Below are 13,046 nucleotides of genomic sequence, written 5' to 3'. Positions count from 1 at the left end.
AGCGTTACCGACTTTAACAAAATCAATAGCCTGAAAAATATACCAAGACAAAATATATTTTTCCGCGGTCTCGCCTGAATGTATGTCAAATCAGAAAGGACTTCAAATTTAAACGACAGCGATCAAGCCAATTATTTCCTGTAAAAAGTTGGTTACATGAAAAATCGAAAAAAGTTTCCAAAAGTTGCAGGAGAAATAGAAAAAAGTTGCAAGAAACTGCACGAAAAATCAAAAAAGCTTCAAAAAGTTGCATGAAAAAAATGGAGACAAGTTGCAAAAAGTTGCAATATAAGATTCCTTGAAACAGCCTAAAATACCATGCTACATAACTTCTGAGTATTTAGGAGGCTGCCGGAAGCTGTAAAAATAATGCAAAAGTTGCGAAAACGTGCTCTTGTAATTAGTATGAACTTGAATATTGCAATTATGTCGGATCCGGTCGCTGGAGCCAGAGTCGGTCGCCGGTTCTTTGCGACAGTTGAGCGTTATTTCAAGATATATTTGCCCCTAACTGTCCGTGCGGGCTACCTCAAATCACGCCAACAGAAACCTCAGACCATTTGGTCGAAATTTGCATTTTTAGATGGACCAATCCGGCATTTTACCTGAAAAAACATTGTATATGCAGGCGATTGAGACATGAAGTCCCATATAAAATGTTTTCGCATTTTACATGGACCTCTTGGCGAATTTTCGCATCGCGATCATCGCAGGTCTCATCTATGCGTGGGCAATGTGGGTATATGTAATAGAGATATCCAACCTTCACTGCGACCAAATTCAGTTAGACAGAGCAGATGAATCAACTATTAATGTATGCTACGCAACGTAGGACAATCATATCTTCAACAGAGAGTAGGCCAGACGTAACATACTATAATCAGAATTGTAGCATCCCAACTTGTCACTTATGTTATGTTGAGCAGCTTCATGTCAAATAACGGAGGATGGAAGCCTTTTATCCGTTTCACTGTTCATTTTACAAGTTTTGATGTGCTGACTTCTAAATTTGCGCATAGAGCGATAGTCGGTTGCTTTTCAGATACGCCTAAATAAATGTCAGTGCTCTGTACAAATAGTTCGGGCAGGACGATTTTGAATAGTTGCCCATGGTCTTTTGTCCAGAATTAGGATATCGAATTAGACCTTCAAAATAGCGTAAATGTCTAGCTAAAAAGTTTCTGTGTATCTTGTGCGATCATCATTAAATAATCTGCTAAATTGTTAATGCATATCTTCGTTGCAAAGATGTTTGCACACATGTCTAGTGGCCAAGAAGGGTGCTGCAGATTGCTCAGTGACGTAACGTATCAGACTGTCCATTTTCTAATATATTCGGATGAGTTATCTCGAATATTAAAATTCGTTTCGACAATAATTCGGTTATATCAAGCTTAGTTGAAATCACGACATGCAAGGATAGATCACTTGGGATTTGCTGAGATCACAAATACAAACTCCGTTACCAACACAGGTTTACTGCTCATATCGAATATTATACTTACCATGCACCCATGAGGCGTATGCCTTAGTCTTACTGTGCAAATTTGTCTTTTCCAACCAATACACAGAATACCAGTTTACTATTTCCGCCCAATTATTATAGAAATGCCTATTCTGTGATTCATACTCGATTATACGACAATTAACCACTTTCCCGTGCCAAAATGAAAGGTGGGCCTAATCACTAGGGTGAGTTTTAGTTGCGCTAAAATCGCGAGAAACTTGCACTTACTTTTAACAAAAATTGCAGTAAAAAAGTTTCATTTACAATTTTCCTGAATTTTTCGTGTATGAGACACTCGAAGGGATCCGTTGCAAAACCCAACTGTTCAAGATTTGCAGGATATTTATACTTGTTTGGTATCTTTCTTCGTTATTCAATCGATCATGCATGCACTTTAATGTTCTTTAGGTTTGAAACCTGCATGGTCGCATTTCGTTGTCAGCTCATGCAGGGTGCAGCGCTGTCCAATTAGGTACTTCTCCATTTCACGGATGGCCTGGCAAGACCGCCGAAAATTACTTTTTTCCGGTACGCAGCAAGAAAATAACGCAATAAATAAATGTTTTCCGCAAAAAGTCGTACAGCGAAGCGACAGTCCATAAAACAAGTCAAAGATGTTACTCCAAACCCCTCAGATCCGCAAACTTGACACAAGGCATCGCAGCAAATCTCAGTAGCCTGAAAAGGTCTTAAAGCGGTATCGCTTGGGCGTGAAATGGGAAAGCGCCTCAAATTGAAACGACATTGAATCTATCAAGCGTTCTTTTTACATATAATTCATGTAATGTTGTGCTTCGCTCGGTTATTGAACATCTGGCTTGCAAGCTGCCATTGCGTTATCTCATAGATAACAATGAAATGTAGATAATCCATCACATATCTCATTGTTAAGCAACTCATTTGAGGAATTCGTACTAGAAATTGTTTTATAGCATGTACTTTAAATTATTCTTTTACATTCTGCGCCATACTTGATGAAAGTTACGCTAAAGACTCGCATGATAAAATAAAAAAAGTTGCAAGATAAAATTCCTCCAAACCGCCGGAAACATTATACTACACATATTCTGAGTATTTCGGAAGCTCAAGGAAGCTGTAAAAGAGTTACAAAATGTTGCGAAAACTTGCCTCAGTAGTTACTGGAGGATGAAACGACCGTAAACCTTGAAGTTTCGATTCAGATATTTTGACTACATTCAAGCGACAGAATCATGAATAACTTAGTGGTGTTTTTTCTGCTCGGGGCCATGGGAGTATCCACTATCAACGCGCTGTTATGCCCGCCTTGCTGGGAAACAAGCCATTGCCGTCCTACCAACTGCCCGGAAGGAGTCACGGTCGTGAAAGATGTTTGTGGGTAAGTTCTAAAGTAGAGGTCTCAAACTTAAATGTGCTTGCGCGCCAATTTCCTAGTTTTGATGACGCCGCGGGCCGCAGCACAAATAATAGGGATATTCAATGTATAATTTCCAAGTAGGCATTATTTGACGAGAGCTTGCAGACAGGCATTCCACAAACATCGTGAAAGTGCAATTTACTATTGCACCATTCACGCTTGACACGGAAAAAATCATTGCTTTTGTGCCGAGCACAATTTGTTTAAATAATGAGTTATAGACATCATGCGAAAGGATACATCATGACATCGTCAAACTGTCGCGTTATATTATTGCAGCTAGTGGACCTTTGACGAGCAGCAATTGTATGCAGAATATTTTAAAATCCACTGAAGATTGATATGATATCAGACGTAGTTTATTTTGGTCCTTGATGTCTTTGCGGCATATATACACCGACCCATGATATACAATTATACATGTCACTGTCATTGCCAACGTCGAATTATATCAGCGTGAGATTTTGCCCTCAATTATTATTGGAACAGACCAATAACAACCTAAATATATTCATTATTCAGCCATAGTATTAGCATTGTTTCTTAGCCTTAGAAATCATACTCCTCGTGCTTCCAATAAGATTTCTCGTAGCCCCTGTTCATTTTCAACCCAATTTCTGATGGTACCTATATTAAAATTACAAAGCCCATACAAATAAAATCGTGCGTAGCGTGAAGACCAGCATTTTCCAGTTGAGTTAATTGGCCAAGAAAATATTCCCCAGCATTCCAAAGCACAGGTCGACGGAAGCGAATTCGGCAGCTGCCGTTCTTGAAATGCGTGGGCGTATCTTGAAAATTCGCGTCTTGGATTTGATATCAACGAGTGCACAAAAGTTATTTCCACGATGGTTTTAGGAGACGAATGATATTGTAACGAGCAACGCTTCTGACGAGCCCTTTAGATATGATCGCAACTCGCAGCATATAGGCCGCCGAAATTAAGACACATTTTTTATTGAACATATAACGTCAAGCCTTGTCACTTCTGTCTATAGCAGCTCTTCTCGACGTTGTTCTAGAATAGTGGTTATGCATATCACAGGAAAAATGGATTTTTGCAAACATTTGAAGTCACGCTGATTGACCTCACTACTCCTACTTTTCTTTTTCTGCAGACCCCAATAAAACATATCAAAACAGAAATATTTTTTCGACAGTAGGCTATTTGCTATTTGTCAAATAGAATGAGTTTGCGCAGTATGATATTTCGTCTCAGTCGGTTATTCTGTTGATGTGACTCATGAAGTTGCATAAGGCTAATTCCATTATAATTTAGCAAATTTTTTGAGATTTGTAATGCATACTCTCAGAATTGTCCAATATTTACATATGTTGTTCTTTTTTGAATTCCAAGTTTATTAAAAAAAAAAAAATTGAAAAATATTCAGCGGTTCAAAAGATATTGCGATTTAAAATCCTCTCGCCACTAGGTGGCGCTACTTTCAAAAATCTTTGAAATCGATATTTTTCGCTTAAATGATGGTAGAGAACCAATTAAAATGTCCATTTAACCAATTCTGGGGCCAAGGAATTCAATAAAACCAACTGTTTCGCCCTAAACTCAATGAAAAAAAAGTTACGGATGAAAAAAAAAATGGGGGGGACGGGCTTGAAAATGTCTGTAGGATACGGCCTACACAAAAAAAATTCTTGTGAAATGTGCTTTAAAGGAGTATGGTTGATAAAAAGCTTGATTTTAAATTTCCCAATTATTCCACCGTGAAATATGCATTATATAAAAATTTCATGGTCCCAACCCATATCCCTGGTCACCGTAAATACTATTATCACAAGTCAGATATATGAATAAATTTCTTCGATTAGGTTTTCGAAATTTTTCAAGTAGAATCCGTGCAGAACCACCGCTTCAACAATAATAGAAGCAAGTAACAAAAGAAATATTTACAATTGATCTTGAAATGTGGCAAGTCGACGATCCAAAATGCATGCCAAACACGAAACAAGAAATATGTTCGGATTTTTGACTTTTGACAATGCTAAGAGACAAAATGCATTTTCTCGTTTGTTCCATGTCACATTCCAGGTGTCATGAAATGAGAAAATACTTTTTTTATCTTTGCCTTATCTTCTGGAGAAATTGTGTATTTGAGGGCGGATCGTCGTGCAGTGTTTGTAGAGTCCTTTAGTTGAGGTTGCTGGATCTCACAAAGAATGTGCTGAAAGGGGACCCAGCAATTGTCCTCTCTTGGTGGCCATACAAATAATTCTTCTGTGGTATCAGACATGTGAAGGAAATTTACAAGAGCATCTTTTGACTCCGTATTAATTTCCATAATTATGCCAATCCACCACTGGTCGTCGTAATAGCATTTTGCTGTATTTTTTTTGTGTAGTCCGAATCCTACATGACATGGAACAAACGAGAAAATGCATTTTGTCTCTTAGCATTGTCAAAAGTCAAAAATCCGAACATATTTCTTGTTTCGTGTTTGGCATGCATTTTGGATCGTCGACTTGCCACATTTCAAGATCAATTGTAAATATTTCTTTTGTTACTTGCTTCTATTATTGTTGAAGCGGTGGTTCTGCACGGATTCTACTTGAAAAATTTAGAAAACCTAATTCAATAAATTTATTCATATAACTGACTGGTGATCATAGTATTTACGGTGAGCAGGGATATGGGTTGGGACCATGAAATTTTTATATAATGCATATTTCACGGTGGAATAATTGGGAAATTTAAAATCAAGCTTTTTGTCAACCATACTCCTTAAAAGCACATTTCACAAGAATTTTTTTTTGTGTAGGCCGTATCCTACAGACATTTTCAAGCCCGTCCCCCCCATTTTTTTTTTCATCCGTAACTTTTTTTTCATTGAGTTTAGGGCGAAACAGTTGGTTTTATTGAATTCCTTGGCCCCAGAATTGGTTAAATGGACATTTTGATTGGTTCTCTACCATCATTTGAGCGAAAAATATCGATTTCAAAGATTTTTGAAAGTAGCGCCACCTAGTGACGAGAGGATTTTAAATCGCAATATCTTTTGAACCGCTGAACATTTTTCAATTTTTTTTTTTTTTTAATAAACTTGGAATTCCAAAAAGAATAACATTTGTAAATATTGGACAATTCTGAGGGTATGCATTACAGCCCCTGTTAAATTATAATGGAATTAGCCATAAAGCAGTAATGAAACGTAATTACCTTGTAATTTCTCGATTTTGAAAATAAAATAAAAATACGGTTATCAATCATTTTGCAAATTTAGAGGCTTCGCGAACCCTTTGGTATGCTTCGTGGACCCCTGGTTGAGAACCAGTGGAGTAAATGGTCGATGCAGTTTTTCCCCAAACCAATTTCAGAAGGAATGCCCGAACAATCACGATGATAAGACGATCAAGAGCTTACAATGATATTGAGATCGTCTTGTCTATTGGGAAAACAAAACCAGCGTAGTACAGAAGCTACTGATTGTTACGTTAACGAACTGTGGACAATACTTATATTCAATCGGGAATGTGTTACGGGGTTCTTGCGAGGAGCGGTTCTTGCGTCAATTCACCTCTACTTAGTAGCAGGTTCCTTGTTTCACACACCAAATCCAATAAAAAAAAATTGATAGTAGTACTAGTGTTATTGGCTAGTATCAATTTCATTATTTCGGTTCGATGTATTTATGCTGATTGTTGCTTTGGAATTATACACTGTTAAGTCGTTAACGTAATTCTAGTCACATTGATAGACTTGCTCTCCAACTAAACCATCGTCATCGCCTGTAGACAGCTTGAAATTGTGAATACCTGATTTCCGAATTCAATACCACGCCTAAATATTTTATAACGCTTGTAGAGACGATCTTGACCAGTGATTCCCCATGGTGGCTCTGAGAGACGCATGCGGCTCCCAGCTAGCCCCCTTTCGGCTCCCATCGACGTTTGAAAATCACGCAAAATATTAAAAAATCAATATATAACAAAAAAATTAAATTCATGGTACAAAAGTTACCCTTGCTTGGCTTGGAGTCTGGAGTTTCTATTTATAGACCAATTCCTCTGCAGTCGAGTAACTAATCTCTCTTCAGTAACGATTTCGTTCTCACGCCAAAATACTCACACTCAAATGCGTTGGTATCGGCTCTCAGATTTAAGTCGGCTCACTCCCAGACTTAAGTCCAGGTGGTGTTACAACAGATTTTCCAACTGTATCTGACCATCAAACTAACGGATCATCTGATTCATGCAACAGGCTTATCAGCAACATTATTGATGGGTTCAACCGCCGCATTGACGGAATGAATGCTTTCTTGCACATGATGAAAATATTTCCGAATTCTATTGCATAGAATGTGACCACCGCCCCTACTAATTTTCAACTTGAGTTGCTAGACATGCGGTCAGATGTCGAGCTCGAGCAATTATTTAAAAGTGAAAACTTACTTGAATTTTGGAGTCAAGTTACAGAGGCAAAGTATCCCAACTTGATAACCAGTGCCCGGAAAAACGATTCTCGATTGTAATCAACTTATGTATGTAGCTCAAAGTCAATGCCAAGTTCAACATGAACTTGATTTTTTTTGTTTTGTTTCCTTGTTAGAGTTGCTATTCGTTGGTAGGTGCTTTCATGTTTTATAATTTTTGTTATACCTCATGAGTGTGTTTGTGCGGCTCCAAACGTACTCGGAAACTTGAAATGCAGCTCCGACACCAAAAAATTGGGAACCACTGATCTTGACTGTTGACATGTCATTATATCGGAGACTAATGTTCCCACTAAGCTGCGCGCTAGAGCGCGCGTGCTCTTCTGACAAAGTCTGAGCATTGAGCACGGATGAATGTTTAGATTTGCAAAATCTGTTTTCAAAGACTGTGGCTCGATTTGAATTTATAATTTTTGGACATGAAATTTTTTTTAGTTTGCCTTATGTATGCGATTTTTCAAATATTCGTGCTTCGACGTGGATTTATTACCTAGAGACCCAAAAGGATTCGGATTTACAAATATCCCTGTTCCAGATGTTGCGATGTGTGTTCGAAGCAGCTCTACGAAAAATGCGGCGGGCCGTTCGGAAGAGCGGGAACGTGCGACTTTAATAAGGGCCTCACTTGCGTCGACAGCCCTATATGCGGTGAAGATCCGAATGCGCAATTCATAATCGTGGGAAATTATGGCATATGCATGAAAGAGTCCGATGTGGTAGGTTTGAGGCAGGCCATGGTATGGTAGGGTATGGTATGATATGTAACGAATTTTCGATATGGAATATGAAAACATTCATGTTAGGGTATGGGAATTTATTCCGTACATTCCATACTTTGGCAATTTTGCCAGAACCATGTAAATGAGCCAACTTTTGGTTTCTCAAATTGATTGCATATACCTCAGGAAATCGTTCACTGACACGTTTATGTTCACATCTCAAAGTACGACGCAGACTCACCCACCCCGGTCGACATCTATTTGAAGGCAAAATAGTTTTGCAACTCGCGTATGAAAAAAAATAATATGAATGATAATGATTTCAATCTAAATATCATTAAATCTGGAGTTTTCAGTCATGTATGAATTCTAATGCATCGGCGATAATGTTGAGGTCAGATAAGAGAAAAATCAATTCGAAAGGCAGCGATACGCTTGACTTTCTTCCCTGCACACAATTCATTGCATTGTGATCGCCAGCAGTTTCAGATTTCTTGCACAGTTCGGTATCGTTGCAAAATTGCAGCGAACATCAGTGCGCAAGTACGAAAAAAAATTCCAGTTTGACGAGTGTTCGCCAGAATACTGCATCTATTTTGATTTATTAATCACGTTTGGGCAATCAGCCGGGGTTCCAAAAAAATGAGGAGTCGGTTTTGCCTCAGTAACAGCGCTGCACATGCTTCTTTGCAGTTCAGTCCCTATATAGCGCAGTGGTTCCCAACCTTTCTACTCTCATTCCCCACTTCAGATTTATTCCGAGTCTACATTCCCCACTACCCAAAAATCATATATACCCTTTAAAATAGGATTACCGTATTTTGAGATCCTAAAAAGAGAACACTTTTAATGAATTCCGAAATCTCCAAGAAAAGTGGTGATTTAAAAAAATTTTGGACCGATGCTATTGTGTTGACTAAAGAAACGTTATCATTTTCGACTCTGCTCCCGATATTTTTACGAAACTCTGACGTTCGCCGCGTCGGAGTCGCATTTTTCGTGGCATTCAAATCCTTTTCAGGGAAATTCCCAAAAATGATTTAGGAATTAGGCGTCCTTCTAGGACACTTTCAATTTATAATTTTCGATCCATACATTCCAGAGCAGTGAACCGGTAATGGCGATCGCGCATGTGTCTCCGTAAATATGTAGACTATCCTGTATGTATTGTTCAACAGATGCGTCTGTTCCCCAACCACAAACCATTGAATTCCCCACTAGAGGGAATTTCCGCCGGTTGGGAACCACTGTCATAGCGATTCAAATTCGTAACCTAAACTCTTGGAATGGAATTCACCGGTCTGAATAGCTACAATTATATTCGTTCCAGGCCATTGTGCAGAAGCTGTGTCACTACGAAAGAGCTGTGTGCCGTACGCAGACGACTTTGAATGGACTTTGATGATCGCCACAACTAAACAGAGCGGGAGCATATGTCATTCTTTTGTGCTGATGTATTAAACGTTAATAATAAATTTACTTGCATAATGCTTGTGAAGGCACCAGACGGTTCGATTGCGACTGTTTCCACGTAAGGAAGAATCCGTACCAAGGCATATTTAGTAAAGCTATATAAAAAGTTAGAAATCCAAAAATACAAAAGTGACTAGTAAGACAATGTCGCGGATCTGTGCCTATAGCCTATGCCAATATCTATGAAGGCTGCTTCGCGGTTATTCGACGATTGGGGAGTTTGAAGGACATCATGATCGTATATCCAGGTACAGGTCGAAGCAACTCTAGGATACTCGTATACTTTATTGATTCTCAAGAATTTCGTTTGAGATATCGCACTATCAGGATTGTTAATAACGTAATGCCATGCGTCACCGCCAAGTGTCAGTGTAAAATAAGATCATGATACGCGCAGTGGCATGGTCAGTGAGTCATTTCTCGTGAAACCATTTATCTGAGTTCCGTGGGGCAAAAATGTTCTCGAGGTCAAAAGAATCTCTGAGAATGCAAACAGTGCTGGTGTGAATATTGGGTCTTTGTGAGCTGGAAACAGACCACTGAGAGTAGTAAAATATTACGAAACAAAATAATATAGGCGGACATGGAGAAAGCGTGATTTATTCGATGGTTTCGAGTTGCCCGCATGGTAATTTTCCAAATGAGCTTCACCCTCATAAAAATAAATAGCCCATTATTGAGAACTTGCAAGGTCAACCAATAACATAATTAGCGCGACCGCAAAATTTGGGATGCTGATGACTATTAAAACAGTATCGACGCATTGCCGTATAGACACAATTAACCGTGCGATCATGCATTTTCGAAAATAGTTGTAAATCGTTCATAAAGAAGAGTATTTCGAGACATATTGTTTCTTCGCGCTTCACGCGATTTAGTGCCAATATTTGCTTCTACAACCTTTCCCGAAAATTAACAGAGAAGAAAGACGTATGTAATTCAGAGAAACGTGTCTGACTCATGCGTGGCAAACATGCGGCCCCACAGGCTGCATCCGGCCTGTCAGACGATTTCATCCGGCCCGCGGAGAAATTCTGAGCAGATTGGAACATGCTTGCATTTTCAGTACATTTTTATCAATTATTGAGCTTTTTTATGATGGATAGGCCTACTTCTCCCTCAAATCAGCATATGTTCAGAGGACAGATTATAGTCAGTGACTTTGACACCATATTCGGAAAATGCCAAAAAATGCACACTTAATTTTGAGTTTTTAAGGGAAAATGTAGCTATAATCCCAGATGCCAAAACGCTAATGCGAAACCATAATATGTATAGCTTGCAGGTATACTATGATAGTTCACAAAGAATCCGTGGTCACACTCCAGTATAACCACTGAATCACAATATCCCTGTCTCCGGATAACCCAGAATGGTGACATATTAATAGTAATGATCCAACTTGCAAAGTCGGCGTTTACAGTTAACTCTTTTGTTTCCCTCTCAGTACACTTTTCGTCGAGAATACCGGGAGCATAGAAATACACCAATTAACTGATTAGCGAGTCACTTGGCCAACCATCATATTTTTGTCACTGCCGTTGCCTGCGAGTGAAGATATTCATAGAATTGACTTCATATGATCTGTCATGTAATGTACTATACTACTGTATACATAGGCTTGGTAACAAAGTATTCAAATGAAAATCATGGGTATGGACTTGACGTAACAGTTCAAAATCATTTGACTGGTCTGGACCGCGAGCGATGCAAAAAGTTTGAATCCCGCTCGCAAACCAAGTTGAGTTGGACGCCCGTGCTCTAATTTATTTTCAACAACGATATGAAATATTCCTGGTATCGCTATATTCCGTTCAGATGATTCCGTCATTCTGCGATATGCACTATGCAGCCAGCATATCTGTGAAATGACCGAGCACCGAATATTGCTGTCCTTGCAATCTGATCACCGCGGTACAAATGCGGCTAGCAATTTATGCAAGTATCAGTAATATTGAAACAACTCGTTCGTTTACTTTGAAATATTTTTGTGCCTCGCTCGACTGGAACATGAATGTTTATTGATTTTTTATGAGTAAAATTTCAGCAATTTTGGTGCGTAGTAAGATAAGTCTTGTCGTCATCGTTACCTAATCCGGTTCGATCATATCGAAAATACGGATTATCTGCAGTGAAATGGCCCGTTATGCCACCATTATAGCTCCACAACAAGGAGCTTCGCAAGATTAATACATGCTGGTTGTAATGATGTAATAGGGATGCCATATTTTTGTTGCTCAAATTCCAGACACTCTTTAGCGCCAACTAGCGGATTTTGCAATGAGATATCAACGGTGAACACATGGTCAGTCAATATGAAGTCACACTAGAAAAGTTTCGCCTATCGACTGTATACAGGAGTGGGGTGGAACATAGGTTCTGAATAGAACAATCTCTAATGTGAGTTCTGGGGTTTGCTTGGATCTGCACCAGATTTCCTCACGGGTCAGATGAAAACATCTGGTGACCTGGTAAACCTTTTCCGGTCCACCGCTCGGGTGCTTGCCACCACTACTATAATCCTGTTAGGTCGGTCCGGTTTTCTGGTTGTGTGTTGCAACCAGGTTCGCAACAACATTTTTCATCCACAGTCCGCCCAAAAAGCACGGATCTTGGGTTCACCATAGGCCATAGGGTAAGGGATACAACTTCTTGGGGACTTACTATATGTATTTGGTTGTTAGATATAGTTTAGAACTGTCTTGGACTAAAGCATCCAAACCGTTTTCACCAACTCTAGGAATATACCGTTATATTATAATTGCGATTACGATTAGGCTTATTTCAGTAAATGATGTTTTTTAAAATTATTTATGAATGCATTTTTGCGAGGGCGGTGCATGGTCGCCATATTCATATCCATATGCGTAGCACTTAATCGCGACCAGGGCGACGAAAAATTTCAAATAGCATAAATCTGCCTGCAAATAATATTGTTTACTTCAAGCCTTCAAACTTCCAGACATTCAGGCATAATTCAGAATTCACTCCCGACGCAGTTTTTGCAGTGAAATTCCGGACATGACCGGGAAACTCCGGACGTATGGTAACCCTATAATATCATGTTGCAAGTCGAAGCCATTACGAGGTCGGTTAAGAGCATGTCGAATCGGTCTTGCCTGCGAAGTTGATGCTGACAGAAGATGGAGTCTATCAAGAGTATGAGAGAAACCTCTCGGAGGCTGCAGTTCGTCGTAGGGGTGAAACCACCTCAAGTTTGTTTTTCTGCTTCTGCCTGATGATGGCTTGGAAAATAAGCCCCAAAGCTATTAAGATTAGTAGGCGCTTTACAGATCGCTAGCTTTTGATATGTTGCTGCAATTTTAGTGTTAGTAACATCTCACGACCCCAGCCCCGCACATCAAAAGAGAATGTAGTTTAAATTTTATAATAGTAGGCCTATATATTACGGTTTTACTGGCATGTATAACATAGAGAACGCGCTCACAACAATTGTACGCAACACAGCTCTACGAAGCATGTCTGACGCACGCGACATCAAATTG

At 39.2% G+C, this 13,046-nt stretch overlaps 1 protein-coding gene across 1 annotated transcript; it reads left to right on the top strand.

The window, feature by feature from the left end:
- Positions 1-2,652: 2,652 nt before the first annotated feature.
- Positions 2,653-9,577, top strand: LOC145444401 (single insulin-like growth factor-binding domain protein-2). Its single transcript, XM_080322391.1, has 3 exons — positions 2,653-2,864; positions 7,884-8,064; positions 9,398-9,577. Exons 1-3 carry the CDS (start codon positions 2,719-2,721, stop codon positions 9,467-9,469), a joined length of 399 nt encoding a protein of 132 aa, XP_080178517.1. The 5' UTR covers positions 2,653-2,718; the 3' UTR covers positions 9,470-9,577.
- The last annotated feature ends 3,469 nt before the right edge of the window (positions 9,578-13,046 follow it).

Source organism: Botryllus schlosseri, chromosome 1 (assembly GCF_051294905.1).
Source record: "Botryllus schlosseri isolate E-star chromosome 1, Bs_hap1, whole genome shotgun sequence".
Taxonomy (NCBI): Eukaryota; Metazoa; Chordata; class Ascidiacea; order Stolidobranchia; family Styelidae; genus Botryllus; species Botryllus schlosseri.
Note: the sequence above shows the minus strand (reverse complement) of the source record. Positions and strands in the feature narration are given on the sequence as shown.

Bases quoted from the DNA above. Each gene is read 5' to 3' on its own strand.
- LOC145444401 (XM_080322391.1), top strand. From the start codon at position 2,719: ATGAATAACTTAGTGGTGTTTTTTCTGCTCGGGGCCATGGGAGTATCC. The intron at 2,865-7,883 runs GTAAGTTCTAAA...TCCCTGTTCCAG, and splicing joins GTCGTGAAAGATGTTTGTGG to ATGTTGCGATGTGTGTTCGA. The intron at 8,065-9,397 runs GTAGGTTTGAGG...TATTCGTTCCAG, and splicing joins GCATGAAAGAGTCCGATGTG to GCCATTGTGCAGAAGCTGTG.